At 39.2% G+C, this 24,697-nt stretch overlaps 1 protein-coding gene across 4 annotated transcripts in view; it reads right to left on the reverse strand.

Moving 5' to 3' along the window:
• Positions 1-18,225: 18,225 nt before the first annotated feature.
• The window catches only part of ANO3 (anoctamin 3), a 318,917-nt gene continuing 312,445 nt past the window's right edge, over positions 18,226-24,697 (reverse strand). For all 4 annotated transcript variants that reach the window (XM_043971875.1, XM_043971877.1, XM_043971878.1 and 1 more), the window contains one exon: positions 18,226-21,375. In XM_043971875.1, coding sequence (XP_043827810.1) covers positions 21,193-21,375 — 183 coding nt within the window. In that variant the 3' untranslated portion in view covers positions 18,226-21,192. The remainder of the gene's footprint in view (positions 21,376-24,697) is intronic.

Raw genomic sequence — 24,697 nt, forward strand, 5'->3', positions numbered from 1 at the left:
GCATTTATATGCATATCTTCTTCATCGCTAAAAATCAAGGGGATGAAGTCATGTATAAAGCTCTCAGGTGCCATTGATTGTATAATTAACTAGGGATAAAACATTCCATTATTTCAATGTTCGTCAATCTTTTGGGGCAGCTAGATGGTAGAGGGGATAGAGTGCCAGACCTGGAGTCAGGAAGACTAATCTTCCTGAGTTCAAATCTGGCCTCAGACACTTACCAGCTGTGTGACCCCTGGGCAGGTCATTTAACCCTTTTTGCCTCAGTTTTCTCATCTGTAAAATGAACAGGAGAAGGAAATGGCAAACTACTCTAGCATTTTTGCCAAGAAAACTCCAAATGGGGTCACAAGTAGTTTGACATGACTGAAATGACTAAACAACAACAATATGAGGACTTAGAGTCACTGGACATTATTAACAGCCCTTTACCTCTTTCCTCGTCATTTCTATGTCATCATTTGGCTTGGCCATGTCAACTGAAGCTCAGGGATTTAGTAGAGGGGAGTATGGAGAAAAGTTACCCACTATCTTCTTAGTCAACACATCTGGGAAAGGTGAAGATGATGGGGAGGAAGGCACAGCTGTATGTTTAAATATGGAAGTTGCTTATCTATACAATATGAATATTACCACTAATACAACCTAAGGGATGATCTGATCCAATGATCTAAGTTTATAGGAGGGTAAAATGAGGCCCAGAAAGGTTAAATTGTCACCAAGATCACACAGCTAGTTAGTAGCAGAAAGGGAACTAGAACCCAGGTCTCAGGCCACCAAACTAGGCACCATTTCCCTCCATAACAGAGGTATCAAACTAGTGTAGGCTGCACTAGATTAAAATGTAATGGGGGAATGTTTAAAGAAAATAAAAGTACAGCATAGATGATATGAACTTGTGTTCTTTTAAAAAAGTCAATATGCAGCTGTCAGAGGTTTCTATTATAGTTAGACATCACTTCTCTATACCATGGTATCTCCTATTCTCTAACAGGTTACTGTGAAACACTGGTTTCTGATCTCAGAAACCATATTTTGTTAAAGAGGGAGATTAAGTCAATTTATGTGACAGGATTTCAGAAAGCTATAAATATAGAGATGTACAAAAAAGTCTACTGGGCCTCATGACTCTTAACTAGCCCCCAAAGCTGTGTACCCCTACATTGCAACCTTTGGTTCCCACTTCTACACTCAAGTAATGCCTAGGTATCATCAAAGGTAAAGATATTCATACCTGACCCATGGAGAGACATGTTTTTGAATCTCAAAAACATTCAGTAAAAACCTAAGTCCTAATAACTGGAGGACATACAATGATTAAATAAAACTCTGTCCCTATCTCCTTGAAGCTCAGAATCTAATTGAGGGATATGCTATGGATTCAGATAACTATAATACAAAATTACACATGGTAAGTGCAAAAGAAGTGTATGCACCAAGTGTTTTGAGAAATCTTTTGGTGTAATGGCAGCTAGGTAGCGCAGTGGAAAAAGCACGGGCCCTGAGTTCATATCTGGCCCCAGACACTTGACACTTACGAGCTGTGTGACCCTGGGAAAATCACTTAACCTTTATTGCACTGCGAAAGAAAGGAAGGAAGGAAGGAAGAAAGAAAGAAACCTCATGGTAGAGAAAAGGTGTTTTCTGAATACAGCATCAAGCAAGTCTTCCTGGAAAAGATGGTATTTTAAACAGGGCCTTTAAGGATGGATAGAATTGCAAGGAGGCACAAATAGGGGAGGGAGTTGGACCAAGAGAAGATATTCCAGGCATTTAAATTCTATAAAGAAAAGATTGTGCAGAACATGTACAGGGCTCAGGATTACATAGCTAGTAGAGTCTTCCTGACTCCAGGTCTATCCCTCTATCCTGTACTGATCTCTGTTTTGCCCCTGGACTCTGATGACTGGAGGAGAGAGTCTGATGTCTTTGCACAGCCCAGCCTCACTTAGATCCAACTCACTTGCATGTCATGACATCACCCTCCTGATGTCATTAGTCTTCTCTGAGAATGAAGGACCACCATTAGTAACACTAGGCAACCAACTATGAGTACTGATGTTAAAGTCTATAGACCAAGAGAGATCAAGACAGGTTTAAGGGCCTCACATGGGTCAAACAATGAGTGGTCTATGAGTATAGATAAAAATGAGTTAATATTTGTAAAGCATTTTCAAAAAATAAGGCACTATATCAATGCCGTCTAGTCCAGGAAAGAGGTATTATGTAATTTATAACTAGAAGAGACCTCGAAGTTGGACTAGAGAGTCCAACCCTTTCATTACACAAGTAAAAGGGACAGGTTTATTGGCCAATCTCAGGACTGCATTACATACAGATGAAGAAACTGAGGTCTAAGATGTCAAGTGACTTGACTTGCCCAAAGTTTTCCAATCAGCTGAGGAAAAATTTGAAACCATGCCTCTTAGGTGTCACTCCAGTGTGCTTCCTAATAAACTAGGCTGGTTCAGGAACTAGGTGGTCAGGAACTAGGTTCATTTGGAAGTAGGGATCTGGTTTTGGGAGTCAAGGCCAATGCAAGTCCAGAAGGCTAAATTGTTTTTGTTTGTTTGTTTTTTGTTTTTTTGGTTTTGCTGGGCAATTGGGGTTACATGACTTGCCCAGGGTCACACAGCTAGTAAGTGTGAAGTGTCTGAGGCTGGATTTGAACTCAGGTCCTCCTGAATCCAGGGCTGGTGCTCTATCCATTGTTCCACCTAGCTGCCCCCAGGCTGTTTTTTGAACACACTGTTCTGACAAACAAAACAGAGCTAAGGGAACTTGGTCCAAGGGAAGGTGGGGGGGGGCTTTCTTCCCTTCTGCACTTTCCAATCATATAATTTCTGGCTATGCATCTGCCTTTGTAATAAGAGTTCCTGCTGGAGGGGTTAAATATAAAAGAGAAGAAACTAGGATAGAGCTGAGCTTAAAGGACTGATATGAATCAATTTCAGAGTCAGCTGCTGGTATTTAATCAGATCACAGATTACTTAAAATCAAATCTGTGTGGTGATGTGATAAATTTGGAGTCAGGAAGATCTGAGTTTAAATTCCACCCCAGTTCGTTACGCTGGTGTTACCCTGGGCAAATCAGGTCATCCTCTCAGTCTCAGTGTCCTCATCTAGAAAAAGGGGGGTGTAATAATAACACTTACAGAGTTGTTCTGGTAACTAAATGTGATAACATAGATAAAAAGCTTTGCAAATCCTAAGGTACTATAGAAATACCACCAGCACCACCACTACTCCTATCATGATTATTATTATAAAGAATAAAGACAAGAAAAAGCCTCACACATTGAGACCTTGTGATATTCATAGGGAGAGAATACCCATACTTTGATGAATCCGGAGACCCATCCAAGCTGCTAAACTAAATCCAAGGATTATGGAAAAGAAGTCAGGAAGAAAGGATTGTGGAGGGTTTGGAGTAAAGGAAAAGAAAAGCCAGCTAATTCCTATCCTTGGGTCTAATTTTCCTCATCTAAAAACAGGGGATTGGACTACATGACCTCACAACCCTCTTCCAGTTATGAACTTTAGATCTTATCATAGAGAAGGATGGAGATGAGAGACGGGAGTTAAATAGGATAAGAGAAGGTAAGAGCAGGACATGGGTGGAGAAAAGGGAGGGAGGAGAGTCTGGATTTTGAGAAGGAAGAGGAAAAGGGAGAAAGATCAGGGAGAGTCAGCAAAAGGGGAGAGCTAATTTTTTTTTTTAAACGTCCCTTTGCATAGGTGTGATGGCTTGAAGACAGAGCAATTGCTTTTTTGTTACAGAAAGGGGTAGGTAATTTCCAACCTACTCAGCAATAATCAGGTGCTCAACTGAATATGAGCTGAACTTAAGTATAGAAACAATGATGAAGAGAACAACAATGCAACAGCCTTAGCCAGAAGAGACACAAAGAGGATATTAATAACCAAACAGCTACCAATTGCCAAAGAATGATAACGTATTATTGCCTAGCAGCTACATTAACACACACAAAGAGAAATAAATTGTACCAGAGGGAAACTTTATGGGCCACTGTGACGTATCCAGTGTAATGGGGTCTAAGGGAGATTGAAGTTTTACACAAAATTAAGGGTACAAGGAGAAAAAAGGAAGCAAGAATTTTGTTTTACTTTACTCATTTCCTGCACCTGAATGACATTTCAATCAACACTGATCCCCATTCTTTCCTCCACTCTACTGTTCACTCCTACTTCTATGGTACACTCCTGGTAGGGATTTGGAAATGGACTAATAACTAAATCCAAGTAGGTTATATAAAAAACTTATTTTATGACCTTTGACTTCCTCAGGGTCTAGACCTCATAAGACTAATATCCTATTGCTTCTCTCTGTAATGCAAGTTATCCGAAAATCTCACAATGCTCCTCTACATTCAGTGGAAATAGATTCTGTTTCCCTGCCCTTCCTGCTGCTCCCTTCTTCAGACAGTTTCATTTGGTGTGTACAAGAAGACAACTTAGGGGGACATACTTGTTTTAAAAGGTGATTCAGACAATATTTAAAGTGAAAGGGCTTCAGGTAATGGTTTTATCACTGGGATCATCAGTTTCAGCAGGTAAGGATGGAGATCCAAGAATCCTTGATATTCTGGACTACAGACAGAAAAAAAAAGAAGATTGAGTCCTTCTGGGAGAAGTCTTCAGAATCCATCACCAAAAACTTGAATATTCGTAGTGAGGAACCCAGACCAGAGGTGCCAACACCTTTCCTATCATTAACATGGCTACCAAGGGGTAAACTAAGTTTAGGGACCAAGAAGTCATCTTGGAATTGAAGTTGGAGTTTTCCCCAATGATCTTCTTGGCTCCTTTCCCCTTCACTTTCAGGAAGAACATTTTTTAAGGTGATATATTTGGTTTTGAGTCACAAATATTTAGGAGATGGGGTGACTCTGGGGGTATAGCAAGTATGATGAAGAATATTTGGAATTCTGGCCCAGAGGATTCTAATTATTTGGAATCTGCTCCAACTCTTTCTTTAGATAACAATTTCTTAACTTAATGATGATATAATATAATCCTTCAAAAATTGAAGGGTCCAACAATAAGTAAATTCTATCCTGGACCTAATTTTCCACTTCTTTCCTTCTCCGCCCCCCCCCCCCTTACACACACACATAAAGAGAGAAAATGGTTACTGGAGTGGAAATAATGAGAATATTCATGGAATTGGGAGTCCTAGAGTAGCCACTCTATTTTAAAATTTATGATTGGAAAATAACAGAAAGCCAGGAATAGTTTGGCCATATTGGGAAAGCAGATCTAATTAAATAAAATTTAACTGAGGAAATCTATCCCAATGACAAGGGAAATATTGGTAATAATATCCTAAAGACACAAAGAAACGATTTACATGGGGGGGAAGGTATTATCTAAAGAAAACAATAGAGATGCAAAGAATTCAATAGCTAACAGTGTAATATCATTTCTATGCTATGGGTGTGGCAAGGAAGAGAAAAACATGGAGGGTTTTCATTCAAGATTTTTAAAAGAAATCTAGAAGAATATATTGATGATGATGGTGACTTCAAGGTTTGCACAACACTATACATATGTTATCGCTTTGATTCCAGATGAGGAAATTGAAACTCAGAGAGGGTGACTCATCCAAGGTCAAATAAGTGTCTGTGTCAGAATTTGAACTTAAATTTTTCTTATTCCAAGTCTTATGCCAACCACTATGCTGCCTAATTGTCTCTAAGAAGATGGAAACAAGAAAAAGATAATAAAGGACTAATTTGTAACTGTAAGGAATTAATTGTGATTTAGGATTTCTATGACCCCATCTTTGGTTAAAATTAGAAACTCTGGCATGTGCCCGGGTGCCCTGACCTCACGCCGACACTCACACACCTACATGGGCCTGTTAGTTCTGTCAATTAGGGCTGCTAGCCAATTAGCTTTGGACTGTGTGTGTGGATAGCCCTATTTCTTGGGGGAGAGAGGGCTTTTGAGAGAAAGCCAGGGAGGAGACAGCAGACTTTGTCGCGTGAGAGAGGAAAAGAAGGCCACTGCATAGCTGGTTCTCTTTGGAACTGCTGATTTCGGGGGGGGGGGGGTGTTAGTTTGCAGGTCGTATTTTTTTCTATTCCCTTTTTCATTGTCCCTAGTTCTATTAACCTTACTTTTGTTTTAAATTTATTCCCATTAATAACCCCTGTTTTGTTTTTTGAAAGAGGGTGTTAATCTCCTTTCTTGCCCCAATATTATGGCAAGCTGCCCAATTAACCCTCCTCATACTAAATTTGGCCCTTACAGATGGCTCACCACCACCCAGTCCCAAGCTAATTGGCTGACAGCCCTGATTTACAGAACTAACAGGCAGCTCTGAAAATGCCAACCCCCCAGCTTCCAGATGCTGAAGACCAACTGACCTGTCCTCACTAGGCTTCTCATCATGGCAGGGCTTCCCTACAGTATAATTCGGCCAGGCCCATGTAGGCACACGGGTGTCAGGCGTGAGGTTAGGACACACAAGTGTGTGCCAGGGTTTCTAATTTTAACCAAAGATGGGGTCATAGAAACCCCAAATCACAATTAAGTCCTTACATAACATGGCACCATCTCATAATAGGGATCACAGATTTATAGTGAGAAGAGAACTTAGAGGTCACTGAGCCTATAGAATCACAGATTCTTCATTTTACAGATGCAAAAATTGATATACAGAGAGATGATGTGTATTGTCCAGGGTCATCTTGGCAAGTCAGTGTCATGAGGTTAGCTCAAGTCTTTCTGACTGAAAGTCCAATACTCTGCCCACTATGCCACATATTATTAAAGTTTAGAAAGAACTGAGACTGGCTGGGGGAAGAAGGAGAGAATAACTGAATAGAGTTTTATATTTTCCTTTATAAAGAAAAAAGAGAAGAGGATTGCAGAAGGGATGGGACTCCTGTCTAAAGTAGATGTGATCATTCTAATTTTTCAAAAGGAGACAAGACACAACAACTCACCTCTTATTTACACTTCTGTTGTTGTTCTTCCAAGAATGATCTTGAGACAACAGAACAAAGATGGCAAATAGGAACTTGTTCTATTGAAGAAATAGTAAGAGAACAGCTAGGTGTCTTTGATGAGCTTGAGCCAGCTGACCCAGATAAAATATAACCTTGAATGATGAAGGAGTTGATAGATGTGACTGAGCCATTGTCAGTGACTGGCAAAAGATCATGGAGGTAGCAAGATATAAAATTAACCCATATGAATCATCAACATTTTTATATATCACCAACAAAATCCTGCAAGAAGAAATAGTAAGAGATACCCCATTTAAAATAATAGTAGACTGTATAAAATACCTGGAAGCATACCTGCCAAAACAGAACATAATTATAAAACACTTTTTATAGAAACAATGTCATATTTAAATAATTGGATAAATATTAATTGTTCATGGGTAGGCAAGGCCAATATAATAAAAATGACAATTTTGCCTAACTAGTCTATTTATTTAATGCCATCATCATTAAATTGCCAAAAAATTTTACTGAGTTAGAAAAAATAATAACAAACTTCATTTGGAAGAACAAAAGGTCAAGTTAAAAAAATAATGAAAAAAATAAAGGAAAGAGAATTTATCAGTACTAGATCTTAAAATATGTGATAAGGCAGTAATTATGAAAACTATTTGGTACTAGTTATGAAGTAGAAAGGTAGAACAGTGGAACAGAGTAGACATAAACTAAACAGTAGTAAATAATCATAGTAACCTTGTGTTTGATAAATGTAAACAATTTAAGTTTTTGGTATAAGAATTCATTATTTGGTAAAAATTGTTGGGAAAGCTATAAATAAATCTGGCAAAAATTCAGCATAGACCAATATCTTAAACTATTTACCAAGGCAAAGTTAAAAGGAATACATGACCTAGATATAAAGGGAGATATTAAAAAAAAATTAGAGGAACATAGAAGATATTACCAATCAGATTTATGGATAGGAGAACAAAAGAAATATTGTTCTAAGAACAACTTTGAATTACTAATTCATCTTGAGTATCGTAACTATTCAAATAAACTACAAAGGGCCTATGAAAAAAATACTATCTAACTCCACAGAAAGAACTGATAAATCAAAGTAGCTATAGTATGGTTTTACAAATACATATATAATACATACAAAGCTACACACACATATTTCTTTGTGTGTTTCATTGTAACCTTCTCTATTATAGGGTGGGGAGGGAGAGAGAAAAAAAGTTAAAAAGTACATAGCAGAAAACAAAAGAAAACTAATAAGGAAACAGAGAAAAGCTGGGTAGCCTTGGAAACAATGTGTAATAGTTATAACATAAAAAAAAAATAAACCGGGGGTAGGTAGGTGGTGAAGTAGATAAAGCACCGGCCCTGGATTTGGGAGGACCTGAGTTCAAATCTAGCATCAGGCATTTGAGATTTAGTAGCTGTGTGACCCTGGGCAAGTAACTTAACCCTCATTGCCCTGTCAAAAAATAAATAAATAAAATGGAAATGTATGGTTTTATTGAATTCTCTCTTTATGTTATGCTTAGTACATGGAAACCATTTTTTTTTGGTCTTTTTGTATTTAAGTTCAAAATGAATGACAACAACAATATGGAGGACCAAAGATATATGGAAGTATCTGAGAAAGGAAGTATCTGTTAAAAGAAGAAAGTAAATGGAGCTGAGACACAATAAACCACTGAGTTGGGCTTCAATTCTTGGCAAAATTCTAGAATTTGTTATTAAAGGGATGGTTATTAATATATGGAAGAAAACAGACAAGGTAACAGGTATTTATCAAGTGCTTATTATGTGCCAGATATTGTGCTGAGTGCTGGGTACACAAATACAAGCAAAAATAATGTCAGTTCCTGATCTCAAAGAACTTGCATTCTAAAGGGGAAAGGTGACTCACAAAACAAAGTTGAATAGTGAGAACATAGAGAGAAAGATGAAGGTCCCTGAAGGGGGAGAGATGATTTTGAAGTCCAGAATGATAGGAACTGGGTAGGGAAGGGAATGAAGACTAGCTGGCTTAGGTCTTTCCACAAAATGGAGGAGGATCCAGGAAGATCTTACCAAGTGAGTGATCACAAGGAAGGAATATGACTTCACAAAAAAAGAGAAAGAAATATGACTTCATTCAAGAGAGAGGTCATACCTAACCTTGGTCTCAGAGGATAGATGATGAAACACACCTCCCTCGTCTTGTTGGCAAGGTAGCTAGGTGATGCAGGGGACCAAGTCCTGGACCTAACATCAAGATAACCTGAGATCAAATCCAGCCTCGGAAACTTACAAGCTGTATGACCCTAAGCAAGTCATTTTACATCTGACTGTCCTAGTTTCCTCACTTGTAAAATGGAGATAAAAATAGCACCCACCTCCTGGGGTTAAAATGAGGATAAAATGAGATCATGTTTGTAAATTGCTTCACAAACCTTAAAGCATTATATGCATGATAGCTATTATTATTAACTATTATTATAGAGAGGAGGAATATGGGTATGGACTATGGCACATACTATCAGACACTGTAAATATTTGTTTTTCATTGATAGAAGGGAAAGTTCCATTCGGAAGGACAATAGTAAATCATGAAATCATTGTGGTATTAAAAAGCAAAAGGCATCAAGAAAAAGGGAAACCAGACTAACCTCATTCCTTTTCTCTGTAGCCCTTTCCCTCTCCTATTTTGTAGAAGGGATTATAATACTGGGCTAAATCAAATAAGGCAGAATTTTAAAAGGATGTCAAGTCTCATAGGCTCAAAAAACCAGCATTTCATGTAGAAGGTGAAAGGTATCCATGTGATTAGACAGCAGTATATTTGAAAAAAAAATCTCAGGGTATTAGTGGACCATCTTTTCAACATGACTCAACAGCCTAATATGGCATTCAAGAAAAGCTGATGAGATGTGAGGCAGTGTTGTTGAGCAACCCTAAATTAGAGAATAATACTTCTGCTGTTATGTTCAAACAACATCTAGAGGACTTTAGTTAGTTATGTGGATTTGAGCAGAGTATTCATAGGAAGGCCACCAGAATAAGGAATAACTTCAAGTTCTTGCCATACCAGAAAAGGTTGAAAGAATTAGTGATGGAGGAATTAGCTTGGAGAAGTGATTACTTACTGAGAAAATGCTTGTATTGTTCAAGTGTTGGAAGGGCTGTCATATGGAAGAGGAACCAGATCAATTCTGCTTGGTTCCAGAGGACAGAGGTAGAATACAGAATAGGTAGATGCTGGGAAGAGGAAAATATAGACTTGATGTGAGGGTGGGTAGGGATAGAGGGAGAGAGAAAAATTTTCTAACAATTAGACACCTTGAAAAGCAGAATAAGTCACTTAGAGACATCATGGATCTTGCCTCACTACATATATTGAAAGAAAGACTGGATGACTTATGGGTTAGATCTGATGTAGACAGGATTCTTGCTCAAGTACAGTTGAAATGAGATACCCTGTGGATTCCTTATTGACCTAAATTCTCTGATTGCTATCCACAAGTATTAAGAAGGTGGTTAGTCAGAAAAAGGATTTAATCATCTGCTTGGCTCCACAGGACAGAACTGGGAATGACCTTTGTAACTGACACACTGGAAAACCTTGTCTGGATATAAGGAAATCTTGACTATTAAAGCTAGCTCAAAATGAAATAGACTACCATAGGGGAAGAGTGGGTTTTTAAACACTAAGAAAAAGCTTAGATGAGTACGTATTTTGATGGCCTGTTGGAGTACAGATTGGATTTAACAATCTTGGACATTCCTCCCAATTTAGAGTTCTGCTTTTTTCCCTCTCCAGGTTAACTATTCCCCCCCAAAAGTTCTACTAGGCCAGTCTTTCCCAAACATTCCATTTTAGTCTTATTTTTCTTCTTTATACATACTCATATAATCCACCTTTTTCTACAAGTCACTGAAACACAAACCAAATTCTTCATTTTTTCAACAACAGATAATCTAATATCAATGAAAGGGTGATACCCCATCCCTGGATTAGCCATGCCCCATGTTTTTACACTGTTTTATAGTCTTTGAAGCATTTGGTCCATAGTGACTCTATGAAATATAGTGCAAACATTTACCTCACATTTTCCAGATGAGGATGATAAGGCTCTGTGATGTCCAGTGACTTGTCCAAGGTTACACTAGTGGTGGCTTCTATTTCACAAATCCAGGTACAGCATTCTGTTTATTATACCCCACAGCCTCCCATTTGAGCATTTTCAATGATGATTGATGGCATCATGACCAGTTTTCTCTTGATAGACTTCATGTTTGGATGATTTCACATTAAAGTAGCTTCCAGGCATGTCCATGGATGGGGCTTAGAAAAACAAGGAATTTGGAAGGGACTGGAAATTTTTAGCCTCAAGAAGAGAATATTGGAATATTAATGGGGAGACAAGATCTCTACATTCAAATTTTTGTGGAAGAAGAACTACACTCATCCTTCCTGGACTAAGAGAGTAGAGACCAGAAAACAATCATTATTGGGGAAGAAGATTCAGGCTTAATATAAGGACAGAATTACAGTTGTCTAAAAGGAGAGTGGTTTGTGTCATGTGGGATTTCAGAAACTTATAAAACCCAGTCCAACTCACCTTTACAAAATATTCAGTTTAGTCATCAAGCCTTTGTTTGTCCATCTCTACTAAAGGAGAACTTACTATCCTTCAAGGTAGCTTATTAAATATTTTGAAAACACCAATTGTGAAAAAGTTATTTTTTTCTTTAACCCCTCCCCATATTTCAAGCCTAAATATGCCTCTTAGGATCTTTTACCAATTCCTTCAACTTGGACCATCTGGGCTATTTTAGAGCAAATCCAAATACTTCATGTCACCCCCTTTGACTACTTGAAAATGGCTCAAATATAAGAATGACATAGACAACAATTAAATTCTGTGCTCTCTCCCCAAAATTTCGTGGTGCATGTGTTTCCTATATACCTATGTATGTGAATATTCTCTTCCATATTATAATGTAAGCTCCTTGAGGTCAGGGACTATTTTATTCTTTTTGTCCTTGTATTTTTATCCACTGGGTCTAGCCCAGTGCTTGAAATATTGTAGGCTTGTTGAATATCATATTGTAGTGCTTGTTGAAGGGATTCATTGAAGCCCACAGTCACACAGGTGATAAGGAGGAGAGCCAGAATTGGAATCCCAGCTACTTGACTCCAAATCCAGATGTTTTCTGTGGTACCACCTGCTTTATTAAGCCAAAACTATCACCCCTGTCACCACCACTATCACCACCAGCACCACCATTGTTATTCAAGCACAGGATAAATAATTATTTTTCACAGCATTGTGGAAAGAACTCCAAAGGTGAAGGGAAGGGTGACTTAGAAGATTCCAAAGGTTGCTTCAAATTCTATTATCTTATGATTATCTGAAGAAACCTTTGAATCCTGTTAACAGTGTTAGACACTAAGCAAGCTATGCCTTGGCAGTATGGCCAAGTGGGTAGAAGGTCATTCATGGAATCAGGGAGATGCATGCTCAAGCCTCACCTCTGATACCTAATGGGAGTGTGGTCATGATCAACTCAATGAACCCCTCAATAGCCCAGACAACTCACCAAAGCTATGGGTTTCAGATCCTCATTACTACCATGCCCTTCCCAAAGTAATGACAGCACAAATCTGGACCCAAACCAAGACAATCTACAGAGAGGAAGCCTCATTGCTTTTGCTATCTGTGGCATTTGTGTCTAAGCCTCAGGTCCCTTACTTATAAAATGAGGATAATGCTTTCACAACCTACATTACAGTGTTTTTTTTAAAGCTTTATAAGTTTTAAATAAAATTTTTAGCATTAGGAAATTAGCCAGAAAGAAAACATTAAAGCCTACTAAATGTCCATGTGTTCTTCAACTCCACATCTACCTTCACCCCTCCTGTGACCAGAAATGAGCAATGTGAGCTAAGCCATGGAAGCAGTTCCGGTATAGCTCATCAGCTCAGTGCCAAATTCTCATTCAAGGAATGGTCATGGGAACTGTTGTGATGTCCTCGTTGCAGAAGTGTCAAGAATGTGGTATCATGCTGGCATTTGAGGTATGAATTATGGGAATAGATTGGACCAAGTCAAAGCTCAGTGCCTTAATTATAACATAATCAGCACTTAATAGATATTTATTCTACTGAATTGGAACTTCCCCCTGCATTTCCTCCCAGTTCTGGAAACATAATTAGATCAAGTCCATCATTGCTCCTAGAGGAGCCAGCCAATCTACTGCCACCTGCAGGGCAAGCAGTTCAGCCCAGGTGAAGAGGTAAGACATCCCAAGGAAGAGATAAGAGAGCATGTAAAGCAAATCAAAATAACACAGTCACCTTGACCACCATATCCCTTCAGACCCTGAATGCAAAACCTTGCTAATACCAGTGTCCCCCAAACCATCAGACCAGGTTCCAGACCACTTCTACAGCCATCAGTGAGGGGACAAATCATTGTTGAGAAGGGGTTCCTCATCACCACAAGAACCAGCTGTGACCAGCCACCACCAACAAAGAGATGGATACAGAGTCTTAGGAGTAGCAGAGCCCTCTAGATCACTGCTCCTGGTTCTGTCCCAATAATCATCTGGGAAAGTATCTCCTGTGGAGAGGAGTGGGGAGGGGACAGGGGACAAGAGAGGAGACCAGAGGAGAGGAGAGGGGATAGGGGAGGGGAGGGAAGGGATATAGTGGAGAGAGAAGAGGAAAAGAAGAGAGGGGAAGGAGGTAAGAAGGGAGGTGAGAAGAAGAGAGGGAAGGGAGGTGGGGGGAGGAGAGGTGAAGGGAGGGGAAGGAAAGGAGGGAAGGAGAGAAGGAGGGGTCAGCCAACAAATGGCAAACAACTGCCACCCACAGGCAAGCCAAGCTAACTGAAGCAATAAGGCACCAGGAGGGAGAAAGAAGAGGCAGCACGTACCTGCCAAGACATAGTACCCCCTTTATCTCGAATGCCATCTCTCCTTAGACTCTGATAGAGACAACCCAGGGCCTTGAAGCCAAGGCTTGGGAGCAGGGATGCTTCCAGCCATCAATACCTTTAACCATCATCCTTGGAAGCACTCTTTGTGGAGATATAGTCTGGCAACTGGTAACTGGAGGTGTTACAGCTGCTGCTACTAACGACCCAGGAAAGAAAGTTGTTGTTACTGAAATCCTTGGCATTGTCAAATGCATCAACATCTGAAAGTGATAGGATTTTTATCTATGACGACATCAAAGAAGGCATTGCCATCTGTTTTGGTGCTGTACCCTAAGGATAAGGAAACTTTCCATCTGAATTGTAAAAGAAAACCTTCCACATGGATTGCTTCCCAAAGCAGAATGTGAGCTCCTTGAGAAGACCAACTGTCTTGATTTTCTGTTGGTATCCCCAGTCAAGTACTTACTGACTTTTTCATTCATCTCTTAATGGGAAAGGAAGTGTCAATCTATTTTCCTATAGCTTTACTCATCATCCTTCTAGCTTTCAATAACAACATATCCATCTGTGGTTGCTGATTCTCCTATATATGTTGTCCCTCTCTCTCAGAATGATAGTTCCTCATGGGAGGCACTATCTTGGCTTTTGTATTTGTATTTCCCTTTCTTAGCACAGTGTCACATAGTTAAGTGCTTAAAAATTCTTTTGTATCCATCCATCCATCTATCCATCCATCCATCCATCCATCCATCCATCCATCCATCCATCCATCCATCCATCCATCCATCCATCCATCCATCCATCCATCCACTGGCTTCTATGAGTACCCTTTTCATTATAATCAATGTAGGTAAAAGCTGAGTATGACTGAAGTATAGAATGCCTACCTATAAAAGGCAGGGTTGCTTTATGGTTAGAGCACTGGATTTTTTTTTTTTTTGAGCCAGGATGACCTAGGTTCAAATTGCGCAAATTGTTCCCTGATGCCTATGGTTGTATGATTCAGGGTAAGTTATTTACCTTTCTGAAGTCAGTCTTCTCATCTATAAAATGGGGATAATAATAACATTTCACAAGGTTATTGTGAAATTGTGTGAGTTCTGTAAACTTCAAGCACTATAGAAATGTGAGCTAAATGTCAATGACAACAGGAGTCTTGGAACCCTCTTGTACAACTTATTCATTTTGTGGATGGGAAAACTGAGACCAAGAGACAGGAAATGCCTTGCTCAAAGTGAGGCAGCCAAGTAGTAACAGAGCAGGAACTAGACTCTTGTTAAAAGATTAGTCTGCTTAGTTTACAGATTAAGAAACTGAGGACAAGAGAAGTCAAGTGATTTGCCCAAGGTCACATTGCTAGTAAATATTGGAGGCAGGATATGAATACAGATCCTTTGACTCTATAGCTGGTGACCTCTTCACTATACTACACTGCCTTGGTCTCCTAGTCCAATGGACTTTCTACCCTACTCCTCTGGTTTCCTGATAACAACTCTCCATTCACCATTCTAAATCAATTCTCCACTCTCCTCTGTCAGGGCAGTCATGACAAAAATGATCTAGAAACACAATTGAAAACAAGACAGGCTTTTCATGAGGAATAGCTTTAAAATGGGCTGCACTGCAGATTCTCAGGAGTTCCCAGTCATTTGCTTCTTAGAAGATTTATCATCAGAATCACATGAAAATTTAAGGAAGAAATTATGAAATGAATCTTTCCATGTCTGGCTTGTCAGGCACATAAACCAACTCCAAATCCAAATGAAATGATTTAGAGAAATTAGCAAGCAGCTGGGTTGTGCCATAGTGCAGAGTGCTAGACCTGGAGTCAGGGAGCCTCATCTTCATGAGTTCAAATCAGGCCTCAGATACTTCCTGGTTGTGTGACCCTGCACAAGTCACATAACCCTGTTTGCCTCAGTTTCCTCATCTGTAAAATGAGATGAAGTAGGAAATGGTTATTTACTCCATTATCTCTACCAAGAAAACCCCAAATGGGGTCATGAAGAGTCATGAAGATTGAAAACACCTGAAAAACAAGACCTCTATGTCAGGCAGAACTTGGCACAATGGGTTAAATCCCAATAGAGGCAAAATTAGGCTCCATTAAAAAAAAAGTTTACTAATAACGAGAACTCATCTAGAAGCACAACAGATTGTCTTGGGAGGTTGTAGGTCTTCCTTCACAGAAGCAAGCAAGCAAAAGACTCCATGATCATTTTTTTGCAAAGCATTTATTAGCATAGAGCCACTAAGGCTTGTCCCATATAACTTAAATTGAAGGGACAATGAATTTGCAGCCCTTCAACAATGGAGAAACAAGTGAACTTAATATCTAGCTACAAAAGATAATTACATAAAATAGGAAACTACCAGATGGTGCAATATTGGTCTTAGCCTAGATAAGCTTTTTCCTAGTTGATCTCATCCCCACCCTCTAAGGGTAAATTTTGGGCTATTTGGCCCAGGTGGAATGGAATTCAATTTCCTGGTTCTGATTTTTGGCTGGGATATTATAGTTCCATCCTCTATATATTCTACTATATATTCTATTATTCAGCAACCCTGGCCTTCTTACTTTTTCCCACATGACACTCTAACTCCAGACTCTCTTCCTTTTCACTGGCAGCGCCACACTCTTGGGAGGGGGGGTGGGCAGCTAGGTAGTACAGTGGATAGAGTACCAGATCTGAAGTCAGGAAGCCTCATCTTCCTGAGTTCAAGTCTGGCCTGGGGACCCTGGGGAAGTCACTTAACGCTGTTTGACTCAGTTTCCTCCTCTATAAAATGAGCTGGAGAAAGAAATGGCAATCCTCTTTAGCATCTTTACCAAGAAAACCCCAAGAGGGATCATGGATAGTCAGACATGACTGAGAAAATGATTGAAAAACTCTCCTGGGGGCAGCTGGGTGGTGAAGTGGATAAGCACCGGTCCTAGATTCACAAGGACCTTAGTTCAGATCAGCCCTAACTTACTTACTAGCTGTGTGACCCTGGGCAAGTCACTTAACCCTCATTGCCCTGCCCCCCAACCCCAAAAAACCCAACAACCAAATAACCAAACAAACAAAAAACAAAAACAAAAAAACCTCTCCTTCCTTATCTCTGCCTCCGGCTTGGCTAAATCCCAACTAAAATCACACCTTCTGCAGGAAGGCTTTCCTGATCCCCCTTAATGTGAATGTCTTCTCCTGCTCATTATCTCCAGTATATTGCTGTTTTGTACATAGTTATTTATCTGTTCTCTCCCTTATTAGACTGTGATCTCCTTGAGAGCAGGGACTGTCTTTTACATTTATTTGTATCTCCAGTGCTTAGCATAATGCCTGGCAAAAAGCTGATATTTAATAAATGCTTATTAACTGATTGATGGTAGACAAATAATCACATTTTAATTAGCATTTCTATGCCCCGTTCATGTTTGCAGAACACTTTACATATTTTAGCTCATTTGATCCTCCACCAACCCAACTGGCAGCTTGAGCTTGGTTGAGCAAGTCATTTCCTGTTTCTAGGATTAATTTTCCTCATGTGTAAAATAAGAAAGTTGTAGATAAAAGGAAAGATAGATAAAGAATGCAGTAAGTGCTTACTAGGTGTCAGGCAAGAGGTAAGGTATGCAAGATGGTGGGTATAGTCCAAGATGTTCTTCAAGACTGCCTCCAGCATTGACATAGCAGATCTTATTGTGTTATCAATTTGCATAGCATTTGACAGAAGTTTTATTTGAAACTTACAAGAACCATCATTGGGGTATCATCTCCATTTTACATCCGAGAGAGCTTAAGTGACTTGTCCATGGTACTCCAACTAGTAAACGTCCAAGACAGGATTTGAACCTAGGCTGTCTCCCAAGTCCAGCACTACATACGCAATACCACCTAGACCCAGGAGTATTCTGGAGATAGCTCTGACTGAAAAGAGTCAATTGTTAAATGTTGAGTGTTTGCATTTTTACCTTGGAAACTGGCAAACACAAATCAGATCTTGATGCATTGTTCCATTGATTGCCTAAAGAAAGTGACAGCAAAAGTGTTAAAAATTCAGATGAAATTTACAAGTGGATTATGCATTCTTCCCTCCCCCCAAGCTGGTCGTTAAATAGCCCTTTCCAGAATACCCCTTCCTAAATCCTGCATTACTCAATGTGACTTTAAAGGGGTGGTGGTGGTAAACATAGGTAGAAGAGAGAACTCATGTGGATTGACTAAATGTCCTCTTTTGAGAGTGATAATAATTTGGAAACCACAACTTGTATGACACCTTGGTTGGCAGCAATTGTGAAAAAAAATAATGGAGAAGAATCATCATAGTAAATAATAATTTATTGATTGAAAAAGACTCCTGTTCATCCCACTCTAGCATGACATTATGCGAGGCGTCACAGACACGTCTGAAAATTGTGGTGTTCAAATGCCATGCCTGATCATGCATTCTCTCAAGTTTACCCCCAAAGTGCATGCATAGACCAAGAGGATCATAGAATCAATCAGCTATTATCTCAAAGAGGTTGTCCACAAACTTGGATTTGGAAAGAAGGTCCAGGAGCTTTGGACAGCTTGACAAGGCAGCCCACATGCATAGGTATGGATCAATTGTTTGCAAAAAACATTGATGTAGGATATGAAAAATATATTTCAACTGCATTCATGTAATACAGAATTCCTGAGAAGAATGTGTGCTGTATATCTTTGTAAAATAATGTGCATTCTAGATAAAAAACCCCATGCTAAGCTATTCAGCCAAGCATGTCTGTTAACTAAAGCATTATTGATCTGTCACTGAATTCACAGACCTTCAATGGTTGCTGAAACATTATCCATCAATAATCCAATAAAATTCTTTTTTTCGTTCTATTGTTGTTGTTAGCAGTTAGGGAAAAATTTAATATTATTTTGCTATCTGTCCTTCAAGTTCCCACCTTTTTTAGGCCCAAGGAGTAGTTAATAATTATTTTTTCCAATTAAGATACTATTTTTAAAATATTTTTAATCAGAATTTTGGTCAGATCTTTTGTTTTAAATACATGCTCTACATGGTCTTAGGGCACCAGCAAGACTAAGGAAATTACAGTAACAAATCTTCAACAGCTGGGGACAAAGTTACAGAGAAAAGCTATTTCTGCCTTGTGCCCACTAAGATCCATTTAGTTTCAAGACAAAAAGGTCTTGTAACAAATTTAACTGGACACAGAATCTAGGTGCACCCCCCCCCCCCCAAAGTGTGGGGGTAGGAGGTCCAAGGTGTATACAAACAATTAGGAAGAAAAGATAGTGTTCTACACAATGGTAGTGCTAAAAGTCCTGGATGGAATTTATGGTTGTTGTTGAGTAAATTTATAGTAAAAGCAGGAAACCCAGAGAGGGAAAAAGAGGACAATCTTTGGAGCAAAGGGGATAGAAACTGTCACTTGCTTATAAGTGTCAGGGAAAGAGGTATAAAGAATCCCCCTGCTCCAATGAATAGGGTGTGAGCTTGACTCTTCCTTTAACAATAACCTAAAAAGTTCATATGCATTTTCACTATTATTTTTTGGCATTCTTTGAAAGTAAAGGGTGAAAGAGGAGAGATCATTTCAATGTCATCATTATGGAAACAACTTTCAAGAATAAGTAACTTCATTCTAATATCTGCAACTGATATAGCTATGGAAAAGTCAATTTCCACAACTTCCATTTTCATCTCCCAAATGGGTTTTAATCTAGGGACTTTTGGGAACAATTTTGAGGACAGAGGTTGAAAAAACTTAATCTAAAAATACATTATTATTGTAAAGATGTTCTACCAAAAAATGGGACTAGCACTAATTTTTTTTTTTTTTAAGGATAGAGGAAAGGAATTGTCTTGACTTTTTTGTGCTTCTCTTCTCTCCTCCAATGTACACTACAAAGTAGCCATTCTACTGGCTTTGTGTTAATGCTCTATGGTATTGGTTTATTGTAATTCACTGAGGCCATTCTTCATATCAAAACTCAAAGTGGCCCTGATTTTTGCTCCTATAGTCCTATGTACAAAGCCAACGTGTACCTTCTCCCTCACCTTCCATTATGTTTTGTGTGATGTCTCAAAAACAAAATAAAACGAAACAATTGATTTTAGAAGAAAGCAAAGCTCACAAGTATCTAATTCTAGCCATACTATTTAGTTACATCCATGCATTGAGAGAGAGTGCATACATCTCTAAAAGAGGAGCTGAACCCGTGCAGATTGTCTAGCTTCTCTTTCCCTGAACAAAGAAGACAAAAGGGCATAACCTAGAGTGGGTTTTGTGGCCAAATGAGCTAGAGACTGCACACTGTTGATGAGCCACTATACAACAAAAAAATGAAAGACAATATATTTACATAATTTCACGGTGATGTTCTGGGACAACTTTCCCAACAGATTAAAAGGAAAGTTCATATTGACTTTATCCTAACAAAGTATGCTGAGTCAGAACTTTGACTCTTTCTCTTCTGAATGGCATAGAAAATGCCAATCCTCTCTTCAATGTAGGGGACTCCAGCACTTTTTATGAAAATAAAAATAACATTCAGCTGAGCCATACCACTCACAAAAGATATCAGATCTGGGCAGTGCTGTTTTCCTTTTCCTCCAATGGGCAGCACAGCTGTCAGATTTCTGGGATTTTTTTTTTTGGTGTAACCTTGAAAAAGAAGACAAAGTGCCATGCAATTCTTTAACTGCATAGTCAACATTCAACAGCAAGTTTTCCATTGCAGCACACAGAATGAGGAAGAGACCCCAGGGCAACTCATCCTGAACAGGAAGTCTGTGGGAGGGAAGTCATGGAGTCACAGCAGCTAAAGCAACAGCTCCTTTGACTCTTTTATGGTAAGCATCACAACTCAATTGAGTTATGGGAAGGGGAGCTGGAGGAGCAGAGACCACATGGTGATGTTCAGCATGCTCTGATTGTGAACATCTTCCTGGGATGCTTGTGGGGCTCAGAACTCCAACCTTTTGTGACTACCCTAGAAATTCCCCAAAGCTGGTACTTTAGGGAAGAGTCTAAGACTCTTTTATTGGCTTCCTCAGGTGTGTGCTGACTTCAGCACACAGCCACACTGGGTGGGGGCTTTTCTTTAGCATCCTCAGGAGCCTGGATTTTTCAATTTAGAGAAAAGGCTGTGATGCAATCATTCCCCATTCAGTGCATAGTTTCCACACATATTCAGTTGTGTGCTTCCCCACAAGTTTCTGCAGGGAACAGGAAGGCCATAGTCTTCCACCCCCCACTGATGGCTCAGTCTCTCCTGGGGCTCTGGGATGGGCTAAGGCCACTCTTGGTGATACTGCTTCCCGTGACATTTCCGCTGTTTCTGCAAATGCTCCAGTTCCGCATCATACATCATTTCTTGTACTAAGTACTTCTCCCGCCTCACTCGATCGGATAAATCTTTGGGCATGTCAGGAATCAGGTAAGCAATGAAAGACTTTATCCCAAAAACCAGGTGCTGAAAATGAAAAAGGTGAAGGAAAATCGTTTTTGAAGACTTGAGAGAAACAACTGCAAAACCAACCAAGCACATACGGGGCAGAAGATGTTGCCCCAGGAATCTATGGGAGAAAACATCTTGAGAGTTTAACTGAACTGAGCTGAATGGAAGGAGGACTGGATAGGGGGTCTAGACAGCAGGACTCCAATCCTGGCTCTGTCACTAACAAGCTATGTGATCTTGGACAAGTGCCTTTTGTTCTCTGAGTTTGCTTCCTCATTTGTGGGAGGGTAAGAGCCAGGGACTAAATATCTGTGATTTCACTGAGAGAAAGAAAAAAAATCAAAGGGGAGGAAGCTCCCTCTACCAATGTAGGTTGGCACCATCTCTTCAACTTAGAGAATTTCTAGTGGCCTTCCTACAGTCTCCTAGTGACTTTGTGTTAGAAGCTGAAGTCTATCCTGTTTTCCTGACTCTGAGTTCAGTATCTTATTCATAATGTCATGCTATCCATTACTCCTTGCACCAATGGCCTTTCAGGAGTTTTGGTGAGGAAAATGCACAGTAATCCTTGAAGTGGATTAGAAGTGTGTGCTATTGCTAATTTTCTTCTTCTTCTTCTTTTTTTTTCAGGGTTAAATGACTTGCCCAGAGTCACACAGCTAGTAAGTGTCAAGTGTCTGAGGCCGGATTTGAACTCAGGTATTTCTGAATCCAGGGCCGGTGCTTTATCCACTGCACCACCTAGCTGCCCCTAATTTTATTCTTGATCTATTCCTTTTTTTTTGTTTTGTTTTTGTTTTGTTTTTCTTTTTTGAGAGGCAATGGGGATTAAGTGACTTGCCCAGGGTCACACAGCTAGTAAGTGTTAAGTGTCTGAGGCCAGCTTTGAACTCAGGTCCTCCTGAATCCGGGGCCAATGCTCTATCCACTGTGCCACTTAGCTGCCCCGTTGATCTATTCCTTTTGCATTACCTCAGTTGGGGAGGTAGGTGAGCAAACTGGTTTATAATTCAATGATCAATTTAGTGTCCTACCTACCTAAGTCCTTCATCAGTACTGTTTTCATTAATCATTAAAAAAAAAATTAGCTGAGGCTTAAATTTAGGTTAATATGAATTTTAAATGGACATTTCCATAACAAGTTCATTGAAAAAAGTGTATATGGGACACCATGGCAAAAATAGCATCTTTCAAAAGATATTAAGACCTTACAATAAAAATGAGATGTGAATGTGGTTAGCCTATAGGTTGGCTACTGGGGCTCACAGATCCCTCTTTAGTAGAAATTCAGGCTATTTCCAAATAGGGGAATTTAAGCAGTATTTATTAAGCAACTACTATGTGCAAGGGACTCACTGTATATCAAAGGCATGGGCCAATATAAGATGAATGCATCATCTTTATAGCATGAAGGGGATGAAGAGCATGAGTTCCTTCAAATCTTTGTTGTATGAAGGGCAGATAATACTGCAGGATGGGAAGCAGATATCTACTCAAAGGATTTATAAAGGAACCTTATTTGAGTTTAGGAGACCTCTCTGAGAACTTCTTGCTATAATCCGTTTCTAAAAATCTTCTGTAAAAATCGATGACATTTTCCAGGGATGCAGGAATAAATGTTTAGAAACTGGCTTTCCAGAAAAACAAATAATGCACCCATGGCACATACTAAAGTTTAATGTGCATGATTAACATTTTCTTAAGTCTAGACAATCAATAAAACAATAAGTCAAGTCTTGATTGCTAGTGTTTGTCAATTTCTGAGATGTAAAGGCTCCCACTTAAAATTTAACAATCAGCTCTCATAATCTGGTAAGATCTATTTTAGTACATACTTGAATTTTTCCAAATGAATAAGGTCAAATTGATATCAAATAGATCATAGTTATTTCAATTTTTTTCTTCTGAGCCTATAATTATATTCTGTGGGAAGGTTCCAGAGCACAAAATCCTTTTAATTTACTTTATTTTATTTTTTGTGGAAATGAGGATTTAAATTCTTTTTGGCATGGCCATGGGGGTAAGTGACTTGTTCAGGGTCACACAGCTAGTAAATGTCAAGTTTCTGAGGCCTGATTTGAATTTAGGTCCTCCTGAATCCAGGGCCACTGCTCTATCCACTATACCACCTAGCTGCCCACAAAATCCTTTTACTAATGGAGTTTGCCAGGGCATGATAGGTGAGGTGATTCATCCAGGATCACACAGTCATGTGTCAAAGGAGGGACTTGAGAATTAAAAGTCTTCTCTTACTCCAAGACTGACCATTTATTTATCATTCCATGTTGTGCCACATAGGGATCATGAACCCCTAGAATGTTGGGATTCAACATCTACTCCAGTCTTCTCATTTTACAGATGAGGAAACTGAACTGTATATTAGCAAGCAGGGACAAATGATTTTTCCCAATAAGACAATAAGATAAACAGGGTAAACATTAGTCTCCTTTTTTTTTTTTTTTTTTTTTTTTTTTTACAGAAAGAAATGGAAAAATGAGGGAGGAAAAGTAACTATTTCAATAGTCTCACACCCTGAGTTAGTGATAGGACAGGGACCAAAATCCACATTCTACCTAGGAGTCCAAACTTTTTTCCACCATACCCAATGATGTGTCCTCTAAGCAAAAGACATTCCATAATGGCTACAGAGTTCTATAATTATTTAAAATATTAACAATAAATTCCAAGTACTCCAAAATGGGCAGATGTATACTGTCCTCACTCATACAATGGTACCTGCACTTATATAGATGTATATTGTCCTCACTCATACAATGGTACCTATACAACAATGTGATTGAGTAGATCTCACTGTTCTGAGTAGGAAGACCTGGGATCAAATCCTACTTTCTACAAGTGACTAGCTCTGTGGCCATGGACATTTGATATCCTCACATGGTTGTTATGAGGTTCCAAGGAGATTCAGGATAAACTACTTTATAAATTTTAAAGCATGACATAAAGGCTGATTTTTATATCTATTACCATCCTGGAGGCTTGGAATTTCCCAGGGCTCTGATTGGTGAGGGGTTTTTTTCTTTCTCTTTCCCAAATCCAGGCTTCTACTTCATTTCCTGGCAACATCCATGTCTCTAGCCCCAACCAGCTAACTTTACGTATTGTCTCCCATCAACAGATAGAAGCCCCTCCAGACCAAAGAATGTCTTCTTGGATTTCATTTTTATTCCCAATGCTTAGGCTGATGCCTGGCCCATACATACTAATTTTTGTACTGAATCTTTGATTGTATTGGAATGAGGACCTCCCCAGGTAAGGATGTTCCCTCTTCCAATGCAGGTTGCTAATTTCTTTCTAATTTATAATCCTGAAGATTTGC

Source organism: Dromiciops gliroides, chromosome 6 (genome assembly GCF_019393635.1).
Source record: "Dromiciops gliroides isolate mDroGli1 chromosome 6, mDroGli1.pri, whole genome shotgun sequence".
Lineage (NCBI taxonomy): Eukaryota > Metazoa > Chordata > Mammalia > Microbiotheria > Microbiotheriidae > Dromiciops > Dromiciops gliroides.